The sequence below is a fragment of the Hyperolius riggenbachi genome, chromosome 2, assembly GCF_040937935.1.
Source record: "Hyperolius riggenbachi isolate aHypRig1 chromosome 2, aHypRig1.pri, whole genome shotgun sequence".
Classification (NCBI taxonomy): Eukaryota; Metazoa; Chordata; class Amphibia; order Anura; family Hyperoliidae; genus Hyperolius; species Hyperolius riggenbachi.
Genome location: NC_090647.1, coordinates 320,019,433 through 320,045,841, shown reverse-complemented (window position 1 = coordinate 320,045,841; position 26,409 = coordinate 320,019,433). Strand labels below are relative to the sequence as shown.

The 26,409-nt window shown below is 42.6% G+C and overlaps 1 protein-coding gene across 1 annotated transcript; it reads left to right on the top strand.

The window, feature by feature from the left end:
- The first annotated feature begins 4,060 nt into the window (after window positions 1–4,060).
- Window positions 4,061–24,066, top strand: TRIM63 (tripartite motif containing 63). Its single transcript, XM_068269203.1, has 9 exons — window positions 4,061–4,415; window positions 5,074–5,234; window positions 5,404–5,572; window positions 7,992–8,087; window positions 11,063–11,296; window positions 12,278–12,300; window positions 19,488–19,612; window positions 20,188–20,256; window positions 23,342–24,066. Exons 1-9 carry the CDS (start codon window positions 4,257–4,259, stop codon window positions 23,365–23,367), a joined length of 1,062 nt encoding a protein of 353 aa, XP_068125304.1. The 5' UTR covers window positions 4,061–4,256; the 3' UTR covers window positions 23,368–24,066.
- The last annotated feature ends 2,343 nt before the right edge of the window (window positions 24,067–26,409 follow it).

Here is a 26,409-nt window from a genome sequence, read left to right as displayed (position 1 = left end):
CAGAAGTGTGCATCATCGCTGTTCTACATTATGCAGGGTACTGGATCTTGATTCAGGCCAGTAAGACACGTATTAAGGTAATTAACAAGCATGAATGAATACCGAGAGGGTTGAGGGTGTGTTGGTCACACCCTGAATGGGAGGGGGATCCCTGACATCACGAACAGATAAAAACCCATCATTCAATGGGCGCTTCAGCTCTGACTTGAGCGTTTAGCTGCTGGGGTGATACTGTAGTGGTGGGGGGGGGTTATCTATTTATTATTTTCCACACGTTATTTTGCTCCTGACGAAATCTAACTAAGATGAAACATGTCGAGCACTGTTAGCACTGTAAATATGTATTGCACTCTCTAATCCTTGTATACAGTATATACCCCCGGCTGTAATAGTGAGATGTGTGTGGGTGACCTCCAGTGATCATTGTATGTGCGAGCAGGCTGACACACTAAAGCAAATCTGTCGGTTCTGTCTTGGTCTTGCCATTTATCACTGTATTGTTGGTCAAACTTTGATCCCCACACATCTTTTGGTATTATACCATAAACAACACCTGTGCGATCAAGTCCAGGTTTTCAGTGCTAGCTACACCCTACTGACTGTGTGTCCAAGCATGCAGTAGCATGTACAATTCATGTGCATGTGATGTATCATGTGGGGGGATAAGCAAAGACTCCCACTTGGAGCTTGTTATAGGCATTAGGCCGTGACATATGTTTTAACTGAATCTCTTAATAAACTTTAGATATAGTCCTGGTGACTTAGGAAATTGATGTGTCGAGACCTACGACACGATTCTTTGTACAATTGTGGGACTCTGAGTCAATATTGACTCCCGTGTTGCATTCAATTTTTCCGTGTACACACATCGGCATTCAGGGGCGTAGCAATAGGGGTTGCAGAGGTTGCAACCGCATCAGGGCCCTCAACTACAGTATTAGCTCTCTATTGGTCCTGTGCTCATAATAATCACTTCTATAGATACTTTGAATAGTGGTAATCATAAACAAACTGTTCCCCATCCCCTTCCTGCACCTCTGACACTGTAGTTGCCATTGGCAGGTTTTGGTGCGCTGTATCAATTGTTATGTATAGAGTGCTGGGGGGCCCCATTGTAAAACTTGCATCGGGGCTCACAGCTCCTTAGCTACGCCACTGTCGGCATTGTTTGTTGTTTCAAGCAATACCAGTTGCCTAACTATGCTGCTGATCCTCTGCCTCTAATACGTTTAGCCATAGACCCTGAACAAGTATGTAACAGATCAGGTGTTTCTGAAATTATTGTTAGATCTGACAAGATTAGCTGCATGCTTGTTTCTGGTGTGATTTAGACACTACTGCAGCCAAATAGATCAGCAGGGCTGCCAGGCAACTGATGTAGATTAAAAGGAAATAAATATGGCAACCTCCATATACCTCTCACTTCAGGTTACCTTTAAATCATTTTCTTGCAGTGTTGATAAAAAGCTGTCACTTTTACTAGAGTGGCCTCAATTTCCCAGTTAATGTCAGGATAATTGTTAACTACTTGGCCAGGTCCCTTGGAGTTTACTTTAAAGGGATTCTTTATAAGTGCTAACACAAGGTAAAGTTCCAATGAGTTACAGCAGCATTTTTGGAACAGTATTATCTATAGTAAACTCTGATATAGTAAAACTTTAAGTATAGTAAACTAAACGTACAGGTCCCAGCCAAGCACCATTATAAGTATATGGGATAAACAATTGGTACAGTAAACCTGTATATAACAGAACTTCTGTTATCACAAAACTGTTTTTCACACCCTATGGTATTCTATATCCGGCTAACATGGAAAGTGGGCTGGTGCATGCGGTCGGTGGGCTGGCAGCCACTTGTAGCCTGCTCACTATCTGAACACTACTCTGGGCCTGCATGAATTACCTCAAAAGTACCAGCCGGTCAGACATTTGCTTCCCGTATAAGCTGCTGCCTGATACCTATGTAGAACAGCGCTGATGCACACTTCTGTGCCGATCACACAAAGGGAATTGCCTTTAATCTGTGACTTGCTTGTGCATGGCTGCATTGCTACAGTATTATCCAGACTGCACAGAAATGTGGACAGAGGAGCGCACTATCAGTACTGTACCTGCATTAACTGGTAAGACCTATGCTTCCTGTGCAAGTTGTTGTGTGACTTTTGGTAAGTGATGATATAAGCGCTCAACTAGAAAAACAGCTGTCAGAGGTTCCCACTCCACAATGGATCAACAGCACAGAATATGTAAATGCCTTGGCGCATGGGCTATGCAAACCTTTCCTCTGTGGTGCCTGCAATCATCCAGTGCTCACAAAGCAGAGTGCTGTGGCCACCATCAAGGTACAAAAACCACAGTCAGGCTCCCCACTTCCAAGTCTCTTAGAAGAGGAGAGTGGGCAATCTTTCCTGATATGCCAATAGTGGCAGTGATTTCAGGGTGCACTTTACCTTATATGCGATTTCATGCAACAGGGTCCAGTGTGCATGAACCCTCAATGTGAGTTGTTTTAATTTATCTTATGTGGTTTTATTAAAGTGTACCTCCCTGTGCAATTAAGTATAGCCTGACTGTGGTTTTTGTACCTTGGTGGTGGCCACATCACTCGGTTTTGTGAGCACTGGGTGATCGCAGGCACCACAGAGCAGAGGTTTACACATCCCAAGCGCGGAGGCACATACATATTCTGTGTTGTGTGAATATTGCATGCAAATTCCTGCATATTGAGCAATGTGCATTTTGATATATCTTATCCATTATCTGTGCTCGCTTGAGGAAGCATTGAAAATTATTGACTGAATTAAGATACAGTACTATAATATACTTCATGTGCTTGAGTATGACAATTTCTGATATAGTAAACCACTTTGCCTGGTCCCTTTGAGTTTACTATAAAGGGATTCTACTGTATATGGCCACTATGATACTGTTAGGTTAGAACACTATTGTTAGCAGATATTGGAGCACTTTATCCAAGTATCAAGGGACCTGATATCTGATTTGCTGCCAGGAAAGACATTATTGTACCTATTTGCTCCCCAATGGATTTTTCTTTTTACCTAGAGTAATGCTGGGCATACACGGGTCGATCCGGCAGCCGAATAGCCGCCGGATCGACCCCCGCCACGTCCCCGCTCGTCCACGCGGATCGATTCCCGCTCGTCCCCGCCGGCGCTTCTTATCACCCGCTCGAGCGCGGAATCGATCCCCGCGGTGATCGGGCACGTCGGATATTATCAATCAAGCCATCAGGCTCGATTGATAATCCTCCCCTCGATGCAGTGTATGCCCAGCATTACAATTTAATAAAACCAATAATCATATCTACTGTAGCTTCATGTATGAAACAACCAGATTTTTAGGGACTTTTCATGAAGTCACCCTGAATTAAAATAAAAAAAATATGAATGCCAACTATCCTTACTTTCCTATCTAAGTGTCCCGTGGGGACGTGGCCAGTCCCAACTTTTATATACCGGTTCCAACACCCAGGAGGTTTCAGAATTAGCATGGGAGCATGCGTTCTCATGACTGCACCTTTCATACTGATTGGCCAAACATTGTGCTAGGGAAGCGGGCTCTGTGTACACAATCAGGAAGTGGTATGGCCGGCCAGTTCTTTCATGTTAAAACAGGTGAGGTAAGCAACAGTGATTGAGGCCCCTTGTGTTTCTTACTTCAGGTCAGCTTCACTTTATCGGAAGTTTAATTTAATGACGTACAGCATGGTACCTAGGAAACACAACAGAATCATTAGCAACAGATATATAATACTACTATGCTAGTAAACATGAGCTGGAGAGTCTTGTGTCTGGGCTTTTCTGGTTAGGGTACTTGTTTGTTTTCATGCCTGTCCTGGAAAAACATGAATTCAGATTGTACAAGAGGGATCCTGTTTACAGATTGAGCTCCTGCAGATTACTCATAGCTCCATGTGACAGCTCTGCGAACTCTCAGGGACCACTGGAAACCTGAACCTCCAAGACAAAAGGAATGTGTGACATGTCCGTCCCCACCATATGCATGTGACCAGCACACAAGTTATATATAGGATGTATCTGAGCAGCAGCAGAGAAAATACAAGCTAATCTTAGATTGGGAGAATCATACAAAGGCAAGAGGGATTCACAGACAGGACCGGTGGGAAGAAGACTGCATACAGGACTGATAGAGGATATATCATAAAGGATTAGTGCGAACAGAGTTATACTCATCTGGGAAAAGAAGAGGCCACGTGGTAAAGGACTTTAAAACAAAATGGATTACAATTCAGATATTATCCGGGACAATAACCCTATGGACAGCTTGGAGAAGCAGCTAATTTGCCCCATCTGCCTCGAAATGTTTCAGAAACCTGTAGTGATTTTGCCATGCCAACACAACTTGTGTCGTAAATGTGCCAATGACGTGTTTCAGGTAAGAAGACATTTGAAAAACCTTATTATTTTTATTTCCTCTGCTTTGTAAAGACTCACAGTTTAATGTCCTTATTATATTTTAGATCTAATATCTCTAACATACTGTAGTATAGCACTAAATTTGAGAGGTTGGGATGAGACCCACACAAACACAGAGATGATACAACTTCCATGCAGTATCAAGGCTAAGATTTGAGCCTGGGTATCTGGTACTGCAAGGCAAGAGTGACCACCACAAAACCACTATGCCTTCCCCCCATTGTCTTATTATACATGTCCTAATAAAACCAGGATACAATTCTTGCCTGGAACAGCCAAGGTTTACACTGCTAAATGGAATGATAAATCGGATTGGCAGCTCTGGACAACTGCTTCACTTTGGTTTTAGTTTTCTTTGCAATTATATTGAGAAATAAGTTACCAGGTTCATAGAAACTTGTAAAGAAAGGTAGAGAACATCCTAATTCAAATAAACCTAAGATCTTCAGTAAACCTAAGATCTTCAGTATGCCATATAAGTGTTTTGATTGAATACATTGATATTACTGACTGGAACTTACTTTAATTTTGCTGACCTTTGCAACATCTTGTACTTTGTGTTGTGTTTAACATTACGGTCACATATGGCTTAGCTATTTTTGGTTCCATCACCATAGGCTGGTAACCCATATTGGCCAACCAGAACTTCTGTGTCTGGGGGAAAATTTCGATGCCCAACTTGTCGTCATGAGGTTATTTTAGACCGCCATGGAGTTTATGGGCTACAGAGGAACCTGCTTGTAGAAAACATAATAGACATCTACAAACAGGACTACAGGTGAGCAAGAATCAATAGTTGTGAATGTTTTGTAATGAAATAAATGCTTTGTCAACATGTTCAGTAAACAATACTTATGAATTATCATTAACCACAGTGTTCATTCATGTCATATCATGATAATTATTCTTCCAAACATTATGCCAACTTTTGCTTTTCTCTTGACTAGTCGGCCTGAGAAAAAGGAGAACCAACCAATGTGTGAAAAGCATGAAGATGAGAAGATAAATATTTATTGTGTCACCTGTCAAGTACCTACATGCTCCATGTGCAAAGTTTTTGGTGCCCATAAAGACTGTGAAGTGTCGCCCTTACAAAGTATATACCAGACTCAAAAGGTGAGAAGCTCAGAGCTATTAATACACTCAAGGATTACTGCAGCTCACATGGTCATGGCCTTCTAAAAGCATTCCTCCTCATTCTATCCAACACACAATCAGTGGAGAAAAGTAAATGACCTCTATTTAAAGATGTGTGCTAACCATGTGATGTGGTGTTTGTAAGTGTGGTGTGAATAGACACCTTATACAATAATACAATACAATAACATTTGAAAAGCGCTTTTATCCCTTAGGATTTAAAGTGCATAGTTGTGTCTCAGATCCATACACAGGTTTACATCCTTCTACACAGAGTTTTCATCTTTGGCCTTTCATGGTGTCCTTCTCTGCATGCTTTCATTTCTTGATTGATATACATATACTGAGTCATTTTCTTAAAGGCCCGTACCCACAACACGATTTGTACACCGATTATTCACGACATCGTACAGCAAAGCCTTGTTAAACAATGTTGCAAGATGCAGGCACCCGTAGTGATTGTGGACACTATTTCCCAAGTGTTCTAATCGTGAATGATCGTTCCAGTCGCCATAGACTTCTGAGCAAAAGTGCAGCGATTGCGTCACAGCTTTCGTGTGCCCTCATTTGTACCCACTGCAGAAGATGAATCAGGGTACGAGCCTTCATTGGATTGCAGGTCGCCGGAAGTTCCCCAATCTATCTTCTGCAGTCTTCACGCGGGTACCTAGCTTTATTGTTACCACCATTGTCTGTCTTTGGATAGAATCTTTATATGCAGACATAAAACAGGCCCGAAATTTGGTGGAGTGTATAATGGTATAAATACATACACAACATACATATTTATATACAGCCCTATTAAAAAAAAGCAGTACAGTGAAAAAAGTGCTGTATGCAAAGTACAGTGACCAACAACCCCTAATTAGAGTTAATAATACTAAACCCAGATCAATACAAGTTGGGTTTTAAATGGGTAACATGATCACCATGCTTTGCTCCTGGCACTACTGAACATGCGTGCTATTGTGTACTTTAACAGAAATGCATTAAAAAATGATAAAGCTACTGAGTAGCTAACAAAAATGATGGAATCATACCAATGTGCAATGCACTCAACTTGCATTTTTCAATGAATGAATAGGAAGTATTTTTCATATGAAGCTGTAAGATCAGTCCAAGCACAATGTCAACCAGACAGGTAGCACATGTCCTAGCTAGACCATTAGCTGTCAGTGCCACAGCTAGACCTATCAATAGCAGCCTTGTATTTATCCGCAGAGGCCATCCCAGATCACCTGTTATATTTAGAAAGAGTTGAGGAAGCAGTCATCTTACAGAGGGCGCAGCTGTGTGGGGCTGTGAGGGCACAACAGGTTGCAGGGAGATATTTGAGAGGAACTCTATTATAGGCTGTGCAGCATTCATACTCATTGGGTTTAATTTTCTCTTGATTTCACCTGTTGCACTATTGTTTACTGTCCATATTTTTTATATTTTTTTTTAAATACACATTTATCAGAATATAATTTTTGTTATACATAAAAAGAATTATGTAAAACAAAAAAAAAGCCTAATATTGTAAAAAAATAAATACAAATTGAAAATTCCTGCTGCACCATATCATAGATCCTTAGCCACCCAAACTGCCTGCCCCATTCCCCTATTCCCATTCTAAAGACATGACTTATGATAGATGAGCAGTCTTCAGGGAGGCATTGCTTTATGTGACAGATCAATCTCTCTCTCCCCCACATGCCTATGTGACGAAAGGGGGGCAATTGCAGACTGACTGGGAGTAAGCAGGCAGAAGTAGGAATTGGTGCAGTAGGCACTTTTTTTTGTTTTACAAAATATTATCACTACTCCCTGCCACACTGGGGTGTATGTGCAAAGGGCAGGTTAAAATATACAACACATACAAAAATAGTGTGCATCCAAATTCAATATGAGTGGAAACCTACCCTTAGGGCTCAGACACACTTTCAGCGCTTTTCTGAGCATTTTTCAGCCATTAGCACTTTCTGAGAGCTTTTTAAAAACACGCTCCCATTGACTTACATTAAAATCGCAGTAAAATTGTGATTGCGGCAATTGTAATGCAAGTCAATGGGATTGTTTTTTTGAAAAGCGCCCAGAAAAGCGCTTATAGTGTGTCTGAGCCTTTCATTGTTTTAATAAACAAAAAATGAGTTCAGGAAGTTTTTTAATGTTTTATTCTTGCTTACATTTCATTGCTATTTTATTGAGTAAGACAAAGAACTATACGTGAAATGCAATGATCTACATTTATTCATTGGAATACATCTATCAGCCAGTAAAAAGTGAAATGTCACTGGCTGCTCTGGTGCACCGCATTGCTTCCATTTAATAAGTCAATCATCCAACGCCATAAGTTTAGTTTCTTCATTTTTGTATTGCTATACTAATGTCATTGCTTTCTTTCCTCCCTTTCCAGACAGAGCTTAGCAGCTGTATATCGATGCTTGTTGCTGGTAATGACAGAATTCAGGCAATCCTCAGCCAGCTGGAGGAGTTATCTAAATGCGTTAAGGTACAGTATGAGGCTAAGTGCAACAGTATGAGCTATGTGCAGGGGAAATACTCAGCTGTGTTCTATAAAAACACCTTGGAGAATAGACAGCATGCCTGTCTAGGGCTTCTAGATGTAGATATAGCACTTCAGACAACTAAATTACCCCATACTCAAGCAGTCAGTTAAAATGAGTCTGTAATTTAACAATTACGAAACTAACAATACTTCCATTGCGCAGACTCCTTTGTCATTCTTCTATGAGCATCTGATAATCCTCAAAATGATTTTGGTGCACCTAGAGCCCGTAAGGCATAATACTCAAATATTCAACGCTGACATAACTTCCACTATTTCCTCAATTCAGATCAGTCCCTAATCCAAGGCTTTTATTTTGCTATTTAAATTCTGCTAATCTTAAAGTGCTTCTGTAGTACGAAGGATACGGAGCTGCCATTTTTCTTTCCTTTTATGCAATGACAACTGCCAGGTTGTCATGTTGATCCTGCGCCTTCAATACTATAATCCTTGGAGCCAAGTATGCAAACCAGGAGCTCAGACCAAAATTTGACCATTCTGGCCGTATGCTTGTTTTAGGTGTGGGATTCAGGCAATACTGAAGCCAGTAACAACGGCAAGATTTAAAACAACGGCATGTTTAAGAAAAAAAAAACAATATGGCAGCCTCCATATCAGTCTCACTATAGGGTCACTTTGCAATTAACAGACAGCTAGGCAGGAACGGATCTAGACCAAATAGCGCTTGGGGCAAGGTCAGGTTTTGGCACCTAAACTGCCATTCCCCATCCAAATTTTGCCGCCTGTCACGGACGATTGCGGGGACGCAGGCGCGTCCTGGAACCGCCCGTGAAGAAAAGAACGATCGCACTCGATTCCTGCATCGATTGCGCTTCAAAACGGTACAATCTGGGTTGAGTGTGTAGGGACAGCTGAAGTCCTTTTCTTAGCAAAGAGAGCACCATTCCAAAGGCTGGATGGCTCTTTTGATATGCTAATGAGCCTGAGCCTAATCTGCCCCAGAGAGTCCCTGGCTTCAAGCTGTGCTGATGGCCCATCCATCAGGTATAAGGTGACAAGCACCATGGCAGGAGCAATCTAGTTGGGCTAAAAGCCAGACCCACTGGCTCATTCCCAGCAGGGGAGGCGACACCTCGCTGGCTGCTCCAAACTTCAAAGAGCCTTTGCCTGGGAATAACCTGAGTCTCATAGCAAATCCATAACTTCCCAGATCTGTCATATTTCTGGGGTTCCTGAGATGGCAACTTCACCAAACGTGGGGGAAGTGTAGCATGAGCCCCGATGCTGGTTCTGAGGAAGTTTCAGAACATTCTGAGGTAAGGACTGCCAGTTAGGCAGTTTGAAAAGGCCCTGATGATACCACAGGGGTCCCACCCCTCATGTCTGGTATCAGGGCGCTGGGTAAATCAAGACAGACCTGAAAATGTTAATAAATCTGCCCTGACCTGTACGGTTCTGTGAGATAGAGCCCATATATGGGTAGATATGATTTCTAGCCCCAGTACAAGGGGAGGGCTCATCTCATCTTTGAAGGGGGTGTATGGCTCCCCGCCCTCACTCCCTCCTACTGAAGCAGGGGCATAAGAATGGCTGAGGACCCAAACTCAGTGTCCTCCACACTGAACCATCTTGCACTCATCAGATGCCAGCTTGAGGATATGCTGGCATCCACCTGGTCTGAACTCTGAACTCTGGACTTTGAAACCAAGAACTTTATGATTCTTCCCACAATAAGGACATCTTTCCAGGAACTAAGTATTTTTCTCCCTTCTTTTATTTTTCATACTGGCTATTACTGTTTTAATAATTGTTGATTTTCATAATTGTCTGTATATATTAATTATTTATATTGCGTGAATAAACGACTTTCCCCAAGTCATTCACTGTTTCGCTACCCTGCTTATCAGCACACACAGAAATGATCCCGGGTCTCTGAAGATACGCTACTGTTTGTTTGTTGTTGGCTAGACAGAATATCGTGTGTTTAACCGTTTTATTCGCAGGATTAGTCAGTCAGTTAGTGGGCCCCACGGTCCCATAGTAACCAGGGTGGTGGCAGTTTACTCTGAACCAGTAGGTGACGTTGTAATTACCCGTGTCTCACAGGCTCCCTTCTGAGTTGTCTGCAGCTAATTCTTAACGGTTCCTGCGCATTGACTGCGACCAGAGTTCGCACGATCTGTGCGCTGGCACCGTTTAGAAGGCTAAGTGCGGTCAGCCACTGAGGGCTCCTGTGACACCGCCTTTTTAAGAATTCAACAAACTGCGCCTGGGGCAAGATACCCGCTTGCCCCCCCCCCCCCCCCCCCTAGATCCGTCCCTGCAGCTGGGCTAGTACTAACTATCTCAACACTTTCCTGCATTGCACTGCTGCAATTTTCTGTAGGTAATATGGTGTGCAACCTTACCTCTTTCCAAGGTGCCTGCCACAGTCGTTGGGTAAGGAGTGCATTGGTGCCGTTTAGTGCATATGGGTCCTAGGTTCCACAGATTAAAGTTAGTTGCCACCTAGCACTACCCTAAAGAAACAAAAACAACCAAAACCAGATAGCAGCAACACAGTGCTAACCTACAGACAACAGCATCCATCTAACACAGGGATGTCCAACTCCAGTCCTCAAGGGCCAAGGTCCTCACACATTTTGGCACAGCTCAAATTTAGTGATTGGACTGAACCAGGAAGGGTGTGGTTCATCAAGTACTTTCTCCATTTTTCTGTCCATTCTAAACACTGGCATGGAAATGGCCCTCAAGGACTGGAGGTGGACATCCCTGATCTAACAGCTAACAATCATGTCAGTCACCACTGGGGATCATAGGCAGTGCATTAATCACAGCACTGTACAGAACCAATCTGAAGGCATTCCCATTCCAAGCAATAGTATAGTTTCACTTTAATCTCAGTTTGTGCCTATCTTTTAGAACCTAAGGAACTAACAATTTAAATGGTTACATAGGAGAACAGCCAGAAGAGGAAGGAGTCTGTAAATCAGTTATTTGAAGAATTAAGCAAAGTCATTGAAGAAAAGAAGACAGATCTTGTACAGAGGATAGCACAAGCAGAGGAGCAGAAGCTACTGTTTGTGAATTCTCTCGTCGCCAGATATCAGCAACAACTACAATCCGCTTCTAACTTGCTGCAGAGTGCACTTCAGGCTTCAGAACAGGCAGGCCACGCCACCTTCTTACTGGTGAGTTTACACACTGTGTTATTCCATCCTTGGGTCATCACAGAATAACAAAACCTCATAACTTATAAATGTGTGACATTACACATTTAGGTATAACTTCTGTATATCACATGCTTTAAAACATCATATGACGGATTTATCAAAATGGGGAGGAAAAAAATGGAGCAAAATTAATGTACTTGCCATGAATAGCCCACCAGAAACCTTCATTTGTGCAATAAATGGAATCTGATTGGTCACTGTGAGCAATTATTGATTCTTGCCCCAGCTAGCTTAGGATAAATCAGACCATGTTTAACCACTTCCTGCAAAATAGACAGTTTTAACTGAACCTGAGGTGAACGGGATATGGAGGCTGCCATATTTATTTCCTTTTAAACAATACCAGTTGCCTAGCAGCTTGCTCATCTACTTGGCTGCAGTAGTGTCTAAATAACAACAGAAACAAGCGTGTGGCTAATCTTGTCAGATCTGACAATAATGTCAGAAACACCTGACCTGCTGCATGCTTGTTCAGGGTCTATGGCAAATAGTATTAGAGGCAAAGGATCAGCAGGATAGCCAGGCAACTGGTATTGCTTAAAATGAGATAAATATGACAGGCTCCATATCACTCTTACTTTGGGTTCACTTTAAAAATCCTATTTTTTTGCACTAAATAGTGTAAATAGGTTGTTTTATAAGCCTGCATTTTGCTGAACTGCACATCCACTGACGTGCGCACATGCCTATGGATAGGCATGAGGTGGTTAAGATAACGTGAAACTTGATCCTGCAAACTTATTTTTTACACAATGCAGTAGTGTACACTTACTTGTGCTATCAATCTACATAATGTAACCTGAAGATGCAGTCATAGTGACTGATCATAATATTATATTGTTACAGAGATAAATAGCTATAATTACTGTATTCTTAAGTATCCCTTTTACTTAACTCAACACTGTTTTTCTTGTTTCCCTTCTTTTAATCTCCCTCCAGAAATCCAAACAGCTTATTAAAAGGTAAGCAGAATTTTAATATTAGGTATTGGAGTAGTACAGATCACATTCTTGAATTACACACACTAATACTGAAAAGGCTACTGGCAGACATATATTTCTGTCATATGGTCACTGTACATCCCATTGAAGTAGTCACAGAGCACGAGGTACAGCCTATAGTAGTACATTTATATGAAATATCCTGGCACACAATTGCAGTCATAGAATAGCTGTGGCCCATGTAGGAATCTATAGAACAGAGGTAGATGGGAATCTATTTGAAATACAGGCAGATAACAAGTTCTAGATTCCAAATAATTAATATACAAGAAAACTTGAAAGTTTACACTTGATAAACGACAGGATATATACAAAGGGATTTCACATGAAGATCTACCTAAAATCATCACTCATATAAAATATGCATACCAACCAATATTTAGGCATGGAAAAAAAAGGCAGGTTTCATGAAACACTAAAGAGCAACTCTAGTTTAGAACGGGGTTAGTGGCTTTTGCTGTCGGGTGTCGCCATCGCTTACAAATTCCATCACTCCCTGTCCAGACAAGGAGAGAAAAAAATCTCTCCCAATAGTGGCAAAGACAGCAACAAATATATATTTTTGTAGACTAGAAAAGAGTTAGGGCTGGTAGATGATAGTGTACTTGGTTGAGGCTGCTGGTCATAGTCATCTCTACTGAGATTCGTGCATGTGTACAGCTGCCCTGATTTGTCACAGAGAGATGCCGAATTGTCTTGACTAAACACATTTTTCCCTCCTAAGGGCCTGTTCAGACTATATGCGTTCCTAGCCGTTTTCAGGGAACATGTCCGGGTACCAAAAACGCATAGAAACGGCTCCTAATGCTTTTGAATGGGCTAGTTCACATGTATGCGTATGAGACGCATACGTTTCTCATCCGCATTGCTGCACGCAGTTCTGTGCGATACGCATAGAAACGGACGCAATGAAAGTCTATGGACGCGTATCAAAAATGCGTACTATTGCGTTTTTAGCGTCCGTTTTCCTCTGCGGTTCCCATAATTCTTTTTTTTCCCCTGGGTCAAGTGTTTGTGCAAAACGCAATAGAAAACGCATTCAAACGCAAGAAAAACGCATGCGTTTTTCAACTTGCGTTTCTTTGAATTTATACGCGTTCTACAAACGCAGCAAGTATGAACAGGCCCTTAGGGCTTGTTCTCACTACAAGCGCTTTTTAAAGAGAATCTGAAGCGAGAATAAATCTCGCTGATTCTCTTATATATAGCAGGGGTATGTTTGCCCCTGCTAAAACGCCGCTATACCGCCACTGAATGGGGGTCCCTTACCCCCCAAATCCCCTCCGTGCAGCGCGGGGATCACTTCCTGTTGAGGCAGGGCTAACGGCTATAGCCCTGCCTCTCAGCGCGTCTGTCAGCGCTGATCGCCTCCTCTCCCCTCTCAGTCTTCCTTCACTGAGAGGGGCGGGGAGAGGCGGAGATCCGCCGCCTCATAGATGCGCTGAGAGGCAGGGCTATAGCCGTTAGCTCTGCCTCCAGCAGCAGCAAAAACCACGCCCAAGTTGGTTGCGGATTTTGCAGGAAGGGATTTGGGGGGTAAGGGACCCCCATTCAGTGGCGGTATAGCGGCGTTTTAGCAAACATGCCCCTGCTATATATAAGAGAATCAGCAAGATTTATTCTCGCTTCAGATTCTCTTTAAGCGCTAGTGATTTTAAAAAAGCTCTTCCTAATGCAATGCTATGGGGGATTTTTACTAAATCACATAACACCAGGGAGAACACACACATAGTATAACATTACCACAAGCTTTTAAAATCCCAAAGCACTTAGAAAAGCTGTTATAGTGTGAACAAGCCCTTACCCTGCCTGTTGGAAGCTGCTCCATTGTTCACCACACAATTTTCCCTCTTTACCCCTCTATAGCAACTAAACAGTGGTACGACACTTGGTCCCTGAAACCGTCACCCGAGTGATTGAATCCCAATCGCTGCAGGGAATAATGATTGTATGTGTGTACCCACCTTTAGAATCCCCATCTTTACTGCAATCCCTCATTTTCTGTCCCCAGTATTACCAATTTTCCTAATAAAGTCACAAAGCTCCATGGGAGTCCCAGGAACTGGAAGTGAGGTAACATAACTCTGTTAGGAACACAGACTGTAATAAACACCCACAAACGTTTCTAAACCTGCTTTGCAGACTATTCAAGACTAAATAAAATGTATGATAGAATTGTTTACATTCATGACATTCCTTTAGTTAGGCAGTTAAAAGGAAATCAGGAAAATTGTAATGCATTTATAGAGGTCCAAAATTACCGTATTTTCAGAATATAAGACCCACCGGAATATAAGACGCACCTAGGTTTATAGGGCAGAAATCAGGGGGAAAAATATACTAAACCTGGTGTGTCCATGTTCTAGGAGCATCTCGTACATGTTATTCCCCATTGTCCTCCTATGTTCACTATGTGTCCCCTCCTGTCGTCTTGTGTTTGTCCATGTGTCCCCTCCTGTCCCCTGTGTGGTCCTCCTGACCCCCTGTGTCCACTCCTGTCCTACTGTTTGTGTGTCTGTGTCCCCTCCTGCCCCCCCCCTGTGTGTGTCCGTGTCCCCTTCAGCCCATCTGTGTGGCCCTCCAGTCCCAGTGTCCCCTCCTGTGTGTGTCTGTGTCCCCTCCTGCTCCCCTATGTGTGTGTCAGTGCCCCCTTTAGCCCCCGTGTTGTCCTCCAGTCCCCTGTCCCTTCCTGTCCTCCTTTCTGTGTCTGCTCCAGCCCCCTCCCCACCCCCCCAGCATGTCTCCGCTTCCCCAAGTAACAATAACTGCAGAGCGACTCACCTCCCTATTGATTCCAGTGCTGTGTGGTCCTCTCCGCCTCCAACATGTCAGCGCTACACCTGTAAAAGAATAGTTAGCTGCAGAGCGGCTCACCTTCCTCCAGCGGCACCAATCTGCAGACAACTCGCGTACCGCGCGATTTCCCCTAGCGACAGCTCCTGTTAATGACTCATCGGCTCCTGTTAATGAGTAATTAACAGGAGCCGTCACTAGAGGAAGTTGCGAGGTACTCAAGATGTCTGTGGGTGTAGCCCTGACATGCTGGAGGCGGAGAGGACCCCACAGCCCTGGAATCAATAGGGAGGTGAGTCGCTCTGCAGTTATTGTTACTCCGGGGAGTGGAGAGATGGGGGGGGGGGGGGGGGCGGCAGACCACACAGGGGGACAAGGCAGGGAGTTCCCGACGTAGAGACGGGTTGGCAGTTTGTATCAGCGGGCGTTTTTAAGTCAAGGATTCCCTGTCTTTGGAATATATGACACATGGACTTTTTCTCCCCCTTTTTGGGGGAGAAAACGTGCGTCTTGTATTCCGAAAAATACGTTAATTCCATTAAAAAAATTAGATAGCAGATAAAAAAAACCTGTGTTTCAAAAGTAATCAATTCAATAATTTAGCTGTTACCCCTAAGCGGTTGCATCGTCTTGGCTTTCTTCCCTCACCTGCCTGTCCTAGATGTGCTAGGGACTCATTCATATGCTTTGGAATTGTCCTATACTAAGGAGGGACTGGGTCTGGGTTCTGGATGTCATAGATCAAGTGTTTCTCATAACAATCCCTTGAACTATCCTTGTCTGTGTACTGGGAGCTTTTGAAGATGGCAGTGTATCTGAACATATCAGAATTGTGGTGATTAGGTCTCTATTTTTGGCCAGGACATTGATTCTCCAAATGTGGAAGAATTCTTTCCCTCCTTCCCTGATTATGTGGGTTTTGCAATTCAACAACTCCTTAAAAATTGAGAAAGTTATATATACACATAGGGGTTCTATTGGAAAGTTTGAAAAAATTGTTGCAACTGGCTAGCTGCACAGGATTATGTTGACCCTGACCTAGTTAGGGATCAAATTCTTGCTAATATTGGATTATCTAGGAGACCAAATGTTATTATATAGCACTCTATTTTGCTGTTATTGTATTGTTTATCCTGCAATACTGCCCTGCTCTTTTATGATTGCTGTATTTGATGTGACCTCAATAAGTTGTTTTGTTGATCAAAAAATAATTTAGCTGTTACATGTAAAGGTCTGACACTTTTAATCATTGAATGGATTCTTTAATGGCTCAGTTCAATAGACACAAACTAAAAGAGGGGGTCGAGGAGGGGGAAAAAAAGAGGGCTCTGGCAATTTGGGTCCAAAAAATTGACCCATTCTAAATATACCAGGGCCGGATTACCGACCAGGCAACAAAAGCAGTCGCTTGGGGCCCCATTCAGAGTCAAAGGGGCCCCATCAGCACATAAACCAGCCCTCGCCATCCTGTCAGCGGTGGCTGGATGGTATAATGGTTAAAGGGACTCTGAGCAGTGCAGTAACTATGGAAAGATGCATATCATTTTAAAGCTCTCTTTCTCCTCTTTCCAATGATATATAAACCGCCGCCCTACGCCGCCCTACGCGATAGAAACCGCGGCAATTTCGATTGTGAAAATAGCGAAAACTAAAAGGCGTAGGGTGGCAGTTTATCTATCATTGGAAAGAGGAGAAAGAGAGCTTCAAAATGATATGCATCTTTCCATAGTTACATTGTATTACACGGGACGACTTTTCTCCAAAGTCAGCAGCTCGATTCAGCACAATGCAATGAAATATAAGGAACCCAGGGGGATATAATTACAAACATCATGCTGGTAGGTGTGAGGATGTAATTAATTAGTTGTGGGTATGCTTAAAGGCATACCCACAGGCACTGCTCGGAGTCCCTTTAAGGACTCTGCCTCTGACACAGGAGACCAGGGTTCAAATCTCGGCTCTGCCTGTTCAGTAAGCCAGCACCTATTCAGTAGGAGACCTTAGGCAAGTCTCTCTAACACTGCTACTGCCTATAGGGCGCATCCTAGTGGCTGCAGCTCTGGCGCTTTGAGTCCGCCAGGAGAAAAGCGCGATATAAATGTTATTTGTCTTGTCTTGTCAAATGATGCCGTGCGCTGCTTATTGTCTTCAGAGCCAGGCTCTCCTCCTAGGTCCCCCTCCTGCTACTGTGCGCTCTGCCACTGCCCACTGCAGCAAGAATGATAGCAGCAGATGGCAAACGCTCACTCACCTATCCATGATCCAAGCGATAGAGATACCGTCATCTGAAACCCATCTGTCTCTTCTACAGTGCAGCCGCTCGCTCTGAACTTCCTGATTCTCAGATCAGACAGGAAGTAGGAAGTAGTAATAGTAGTAGTAACAGAGCGGCAGCACTCTAGAGGAGACAGATGGGCTCCGGATGACGGGACCTCTATTGCTTGGATCGCAATAGGTGAATGTGAGTCATCTGGTGCTGTCATTCTCCCCCGCTGCGGCTGCCTTCTCTGCTGGACTATCGTATTCACTGGGATGGAGGCTGCATGGTGGCTGTCTAGTTTGGGAGGAACTCGGTTGTTCGGTGGTGGGGGTGGTGGTTACGTAATTCTGTCTGGGGAACGGCTTCCGGGTTGGCGGTGTCCAGAGCTTTCTGCTATTGCCAGGCTGGAGATGCAGGGGGAAAGTGCTGCTGCTGTGATATCTGGCGCCCTCATCACAGGGGTGCCCCAGCCCCTGAATGCAAATGTCCCAGCCATTCATCTCTCACTCTGCATTTTGCCACTGCTATTCCCTGCATTGTGCACCCACAGAGGAAAGCGGGCTGTGGCCCATAGCAACCAGTAGCTCGGCTGCCCCGGTGTGTGCGGCTGCATCTTCTGATTCTATTACGACATGATGGGGGGCCCAAATCAGTTACTTTGCTTAGGGCCCCATTTAGCCTTAATCCGGCTCTGAAATATACTAACTATTTAGTCATCAAATATGTTCTGCCAGATTGTCCCACCTTTGACACACTATATAATCAGTTAGGTGATACCACTATATCTTATTTCAATTAGCTAGTGAGTCACCATCACTGCACTGCTGAGTCACTGTCCAATGAGGTGGCAGGGGACACAGCTGCCAAGACTAGCAGGACCGAATTACAAAACCTTTATCTGTAAACAATTTACAGATATATTTCTGTTGTATGTTGATTTTGTGTCTGGCGTTATGACAGCTAACTAAATTTTTAAACAAATAACTGTTTTTGAGAAGAGAATAAATCTAATAAGATGACAACAGGAGAACCTTGGTGGCCTCTTGAAGGAAACCGTAGAGAATGAAACATGGAAACTGCCATTTTTGTTCCCTTTTTTCCATGCTTAGTTTCCTGATTGCATGTCCAGAATGAGTATGCGTATCATGTCTTCTCATTACAACTTTGTTGCATTCATGCTTGTTCCAGGCGTGTGACTTGGGATACTGCTGAAGCTAAAAGACCAGCATAGCAGCCAAGCAACAGCCATTTCTAACAGGGAATAAAAATGGCACACTTCTTATTCCCCTTACAGGTTTCGTTTAGGGTTAATGTGGTCAGACACTGAGGCATGGGTAACTCAGACAAACTCAATGATCTGACTTCCTCAGCTACATTTGTTATTGAAAATTGTCCTCTATTAAAATCGTTAAAAGAAAGATAATTGTGTTAGCAAAATAAATTGATAGAATTATATTTTAAAGAGGAACTTAAACCAAGGTTTGAACTCCTTCCCAATCTGTAGCTGATACCCCTTTTCCATGATAAATCTTTACCTTTTCTCAAATAGATCACCAGGGACATCTGTATGCTGATATTGTGGTGAAACCCCTCCCACCGTGTGGTGTCATGACCATGGTACTGACAGTTTGCCATCTGTGAACCTTGCTGCATTGTGGGAAAGAACAGCTTTTTCCACCTGCCAAGCAAGCAGTATCTCCCTCTGTGCATAGAACTCTCATAAACGAACATTCCGTACAGGTCACCTGGCAGAACTATAGATGTCACCGCCAAAGATACATTTTAGAATGTAAATCAGGGAGAGCAAAGATTTTACAATGGGCAAACACTGACTAAATCAAAATAAAAGAATGTCATTTTCACTACAGTTCCTCTTTAAATAGGTAGAGAGGCGATACAGGAAATTTTCGTATCGCAATGAATTAGATAAATATAAGTGAGTACCTTTAACATAAAGGACATTAGCTACTGGTAACTTTTAAGTGATGGAACGTTAACATCCTCATCTTTAGGAAGTTGTTTCATAATTATTAATTGTGATGAAAAGTAAGACTAGAGCGCCACTGCCATACTTCATCATTTTCCTTGTCCACAGGATTATGGATGCCTCTAAAGGCAGTCAGCTTGAGAAGACAGACAATGGATTTGAGAGCATGGACCAATTTATTCTGGACATTGAACCTCTGACTGAATGCTTAAGAAACCTTGATTTTAGTACAAGTAAGTATAGTGCTGTAATATTAGTTATACATATCAATGTAATTGACATGCAGGTACATATAGATTAAGGTGAAATGGGGTCCTAGGCAAGAAACCACCTTAGGTTCCATTTGACATTTTTGGTGAGCTGAGTAAGGGTGGAAAGAAGATCAGATGAAGTAGCTATTAGGCCCCTGGACAATCTCCAGGTCCTTGGCATCTGCCTAGGTTGCACTGTGGATGACCCAGTTCTGCATGTCAGACAATTAAAGAGTAATCAATGCCATTGGGCTCTTTATACTGTGGCAAAATAGCTGTACAAAAACCGCTACATTTCTCATGGCTTATAAATGAACTAGTTGACCTAAGTCCATTTAAAAACGGGCTCTAGGTCTTTGTCACACCGCCGCCGGATGCCAGTGCACATGCACGCCCCCACCTGCCGCACGCGCACCCGTCCACCAGCGCACACGCCCGCCTGGCTCCCTGGCCCTGTCCTCCTGTCCCAACGGCTGTATGTGTTGCACATGCGCAGTAGCAGGGACACTTAGGTTTTATTACATAGGATAAATCAGCTAAGCATGTCATGTCATTAGGTTGTGAAGATGAGGAAGAAGAGGAAGATACTGAAGAATATGAAGAGCCAGAAGAAGACCATTCTAACGGTAGGAACCTGCCATGGAGCTTTAGCTTTTTATGTTTATATTCCTTTAGACTGAGTGAGGAAGGGCTAGAACTTCTGTTTTTCTTGCTGACCATGTCACTGTTTGGGAGAATTGACTTTACTCCTGTCATGACAATGAAGTCACTGGCCCATATGCAATTCACTTTTTCACCTGAGTTTTCTCCTAGGTGATAATTTTAAATTTGTCAATAAAATGGCTTTTAAGCCACCAGAAAGCAAGAAAATACTCCAAATAATTTTGACAGTACTTTTTCATCTACTTTTTGGTATTTTTCAGTTGAGAAGTGCTGGAAAGTTATTTTAAATCAAAGATGAAAAATGATCTCCTAGGAGAAAACTCAGGTGAAAAAGTGAATTGCATATGGGCCACTGAGGTTGGCAAATGAAAGGAATTTGCCAAATCAGAATGAGACCATGGCCTATATGTAATGAAGTTTCTCTCCTTAGTTTTCTCCTTGGTGAAATTTTCAGACTTGTCAATTAAATGCCTTTTAAACCACCAGCAAGCAAGAAAATACTCAAATTAATTTTGATTTTTTTCAATTTTTTTTGGCATTTTCAACTACTTTTTGTCACTTTATCAGTTGCAAAGTGTTCAAAAATTATTTTAAATAGAAGATGAAAAGTTATCTTCTAGGAGAGAAAACTCAGGTGAAATAGTGAATTGCATACAGGCCCATATATCAAATGTAGTTGTTAGCTGTGTTCCCATGGAGAAGGTAAATGCAAATGTACACCATCAGCCTGAAAGACCTAAATTATACTAGAACAAAAACTGCCTGGTTTGTTGTCTGTCTGGGAACATCTTTTTGGGAATAAATCAGATTGAAGGGCTAATGTTTCAGGGCTGTAGAATACCTCTTTAGTAATATGAAAGGCAATGATATACGTGACCACAAAAACAAGGGACATACACACGGAGTACACAAACACTGATTGCTGCATCTTTGATCACTGACATACTGCACTGAATGTTAGTTACCAGATTGTCTCTGTCATTATGCCTCCAAAATATGGCACAACATTCAACATGAATGATGAATGCACCGATTCCTTTTATACATGGAAATTGCAGCAATAGACTTCGTTCTGTGTAGTGTATGATCATAGCACTCTTAAGTATCTTTTTCATCAAGGATGCATTTGTTGCACTCACTACCTCTACAACAAACCATAGACATCAGAGGGTAAAACAACCTATTGACTTTTACCAGGATGCAAGGGAGAGAACAGACAGACATCCTTGAAAGTATCATACAAGCCTGATTGCCATTTTATCCAAGTCTGCTGGTACCACAGACATAACAGTAATTTGCAAGTCTGGCTGAAACTCGTCGAAATGAGCAATGATCATATCATGCCCACTGTCAGCTAAGTTAGTGATCCGCATTTTTATATGAAGGTTTCCTAACAGGAAGTTTATGAAGCTAGGGTTTCTTTATTAAGTTGTAAAGAGTGTTCCTTAAAGAGATTCTGAAGTCTCGCTAAAATGAGGTTTTTCTTTTAAAAACCTCATTAACATTATAGTCTCACCTAAAACGCTGCATTCCCTCGGCTGGAAACCCCCCCGATCACCCCAAACTCACGGGGGTACAGGGCAGGCAAAATCTACAACTTTCTTGGTCGTGGATTTTGCTCCCGCCCCTCAGCATGTATCTCCGCCTCTCCCCCGCCCCTCTCAGTGAAGGAAGACTGAGAGGGGCGGGGGAGAGGCAGCGAGCCACACTGATTGACGTGCATAGAGGCAGAGCCACGCTGCCTCTATACGGAAGTTGCCTTCCCGTACCCCGTCAGTTTGTGGAGATCTGGGGGGGTTTGCAGCTGCGGGAATGCAGCGTTTTAGGTGAGACTATAATGTTAATGAGGTTTTTAAAAGAAAAACCTCATTTTAGTGAGACTTCAGAGTCTCTTTAACAGTTAACATACACCTAGTGTATAGTGGTTGCCTTATTTATTTCCTTTAAAACAATTCCAGTTGCCTGGCAGCCCTGCTCATCTTTTTGGCTGTAGACAGCGGCAAACCCAGGATTTTCGAGGGGGGGTGGTGGGTTCCTGAAAGGTCTCCCTCAGCCTCGTACAATACAGTATAATAATATGATAGGTTATATGTGATCGATCGGGAGCAGTTTGGATACAGATAATAATAAAGGACAGCCGACATGGTTAATGAAAGGGAATGTGAAGCATTTACACAGCACAGCACAGGGCTGTGCTCATACCTGATTCTCTTAAGTTCCCCAGAGCTGCTCCATGCTCTGTACACACACTGCTGCTCCATCCAAACTCAACTGTAGCAGGAAAAGAAAGGGGGCAGTGCTGTCAGCTGCAGGATGCCTGCAGATATTCTGGTGTCTCAACCTCTGTCTGTCCCCAGACACTGCACTGGCCCTGGTCTGAGTGGGGATTCTGGGCGGCTGTAATTCCCCCTGCGTTTGCCTTTGGAAGTAGTATCTGAATCACGCACTTGGAACAAGCATGAGGCTGATCCAGTCAGATGTCAGTCAGAGCATCTGATATGCATGCTTGTTCAGGGTCTATGGCCAAAAGTATTAAAGGCAGAGGATCATCAGGACAGCCAGGGAATTTGCATTGTTTAAAAGTAAATAAATATATCATCCTCCATATCTCTCTCATTTCAGGTGTGCTGTTAAAAAGATCGTTTAAATCCGTTAAAACTCAATCTGTTAAAAATACACATTATGGTCAAGTATTTACCTAAAGTGGAAAAAACGCTGTTAAATGTATTATAAAAATTGAAATAAATTAATTTGTTTATACAGTAAATTGTGCCAATCTACATATACATATACTGTATATATATATATATATATATATATATATATATATATATATAGTCTCATAGACTTCACCAGATGTTGCTACTATATGGTGTACAGTATATGTAAGAGCCAGATTTGCACCGTTATGCCTTGCTCACTATATCACAGCCTTTTGCACACTGCATGCATACATTTCTTCAATACTAATTATAAATATAAGTGAACTGATACTGACTAAACTGAACTTTCTATGCAGTTGGTGTTTATCTTTTACTCTCTTTTCAGGGCTTCAGGAATTACAGACTGTGTAAAAAGCTGAAAGGGAGGTGAGAACGGAGAAGGTGCCACAGTCTTCAGGGAAGAATCACATGAGATTGCAGAGCCATTGGGCTATATAACTCAGGATTGCTGCTAGTTAACAGAGGACCTTTCTTCTCGGTCATCTGATCAAGATGTATATATTCACTTGTATTTTATAATTCTGTTGGGTGCTGTGACTCTGCATTTGGGTTGGTTTACACACTGCCAGGAATTCTGTGATGTAAAATGTGGGCAAGGATTTGGGTCACATAAAATGAGTAGCCTGCTATAAATGTAATGACTGATAAACTTGAATACATTTTTTTTTGGTCTTGTGATAGATTCCTGGGTCTATTGCTGTGAAGTCTTTGTCCTATAACAACTAATACCTTTTCCAATGACCTGCCTATAGTCCAGAGTGGTATTTATAGTGGAACTATAAATTAAATGGTACTAGAAAAGATTTTTTTTCCTATTTAATAGTTAGACATACACTTTTAGATGTTTTAATTGATTATACATTAGATTTAATATGGACATAAACATCTACTGAAATGTTATCCTATATCTACTGGTGCAAGGTATTGGAATTGCACCAATCAAATGCACTTTTAAGAGGTTCCATGTTTAATGGTTTTAGTAGTTGTGTTTTTTCTATGTTTGTTGGATGCATTTTAATAAATAAATTAGAATTTTGACATTTGGAATAAGAGTAAAATATCCATTTATTTTCCCTGAAAGACAACCTAATGCGATTAAATACAAAAAAAAAAAAAAAAAAAAATAGATACGTTACTTACCATACATAGGAAGATACTCTGAATACTCCAGAAGCTTCCTACAGACCTTCGCCACTGCCCAGAAAACTCTGGAAGTTTGTGTCCGCGCTCCTTTTCATGCACAAGTGTGGCTGTATTGCGCCTGCGTGAATATGGCCACACCTGCACAGTAGCATAAAGCAATGCACCAGTGTGGCGGTATTATGCCTGCGTGAATACGGCCGCACCTGCACAGTAGCATGGAGCCATGCACTAGTGTGGTGGTACTAGTGCATACGGCCACACCTGCACAGTAGCACGGAGCCATGCAGGAGTGTGGCTGTGCTGCGCCTGTACTAATACGGCCGCACCTGCACAGTAGCATGGAGCCATCCACGAGTGTGGCTGTGCTCCGCCTATGCGAGTACGTTAGCACCTGCACAGTAGCACAGAGCCATGCACGAGTGTAGCTGTACTGCATCCTAGAGTACTTAAATAAACGGTATCTTTGTTGAAACTTTAATCAACACAGTCCGTGTTTTACTTGTTGGGAAGGTAAGCCCACCACTGCCGCCCTTTTTTAAATGTTTTTTCAACGTTTTTACTCTTTTCTGGTGCCTCTGTTCAAGTTTCTCTCCATATTTCCAAGTCCACCCCTGGTGGAGTGGTGTTACTCCTTGTTTCCTATCTACAGAGAGCAACTTCTTAACTTGAGTATACAGTGGTTGCCTTTGTAGTAACCCACGTTTGTGAGAATAAAGTCTTATACACCTTACTACTACCAATAGCTTCCTGAACATACTAAACTATTTTGGGTTCTTGGTGTTTCTTTTTCTCCTCCTGCAAATTCCAGTTACCTGGCAGTCCTGCTGATCTTTCTCGTCAGTGGTATCTGAATCACACTCCTGAATTAAAGCATGCATCTAATCCAGACTGAGTCAGAGACATCTGATCTGCATGCTTGTTCAGGGTCTATGGCTAAAAGTATTAGAGGCAGAGGATCAACAAGACAGCCAGGAAATGTGTATTGTATAAAAAGAAATAAATGTGTTAGCCTCCATATGTCTTTCACCTCAGGTTTCCTTTAAGAACAGTTTCTAGAACAGTTGCTCTAGAAAAGTACTGTATTTTTCGGACTACAAGACGCTCCTGACCATAAGACTCACATAGGTTTAGAGATAAAAAACCAGGGGAAAAAGATATATATACTAAACTTGGTGCATCCATGGTGAAGGGGCATCTTGTAGATTATGCCCCCTTTGTACCTCAAGCCCCTTGTACCTCGTGTCTCCCTGTGTCCTCCTCTGTCCCCCTTGTGTCCTCTTCTGTCTCCCATGTGTCTGCCTGTCCTCCTCTATGCCCCATTGTGTCCTCCTTGTGTCTTCCTCTATGCCCTTTGTGTCCCCCTGTGTCCTCTGTTTGTTTGTCCCCCTGTGTCCTCCTCTGCATGGGCACAATACAGGGAGTCCCCGGCAGTGCGGCGGGTTGGAGGTTCAAATTGGCAGGCATTCACAAGTCAGGAACTCCCTGCATTTAGACTATAAGATGCAGTGACTTTTTCCCCCCAACTTTTGGGGGAGACAAAGTGAGTCTTATATTCCAAAAAATACAGTAATTGCTCATTTCTGTTTTCAGATTTTTAAATTGATAAAAAATCCCATTTTGCCAGTTGTGAACTTATACTCTTTTGACTGAAAAAACGATCAAGGAAGCATTAAAAGAGGCTACCCATTGCAACACTTCTACTTATATAGGATTTCAGATAAAATCCAAATTTTACCTTAGAATGCCTCTGTGCATGGTTTGTATAGCTGATTCCACTTCAAAATTGTTCCATTAGACTGACATTTTCTTCCACAGTTGATTGCCGTTTGAACCAAATTCAGGACCCCTACAGACTTTAGTGTTTGTCAGCTAAAATGATAATTTGTGATGGGTTTAGCTGACAGGCCTATGGGTATGCGGAGCAGAGGCAGGAAGCTGCCCTTGTAACAGGATATCTACACCTGGCCATATAGGGAGGCATATGGCAGATAAAATATAATGTTGATAAATGTAAAGTCATGTACCTTGGCATAGTCAGGGTCACTTGCTAGAGATCCGAGGCAGGTGGATATCTGGAGTAGCCGGGGTTCACAGGCTGGGTTACAACGGGTAAGCAATCACTGGAACAAGGCAGATACTGGTATAAAGGGAGCTGCTAAGAACAAACAGCACTTCTGCAAAAGCTGAATTTTATAGGGAAGCCCAGGTAATCTGGTGTCAGATTTAAAATTATGAGCATGTGCATTTGCA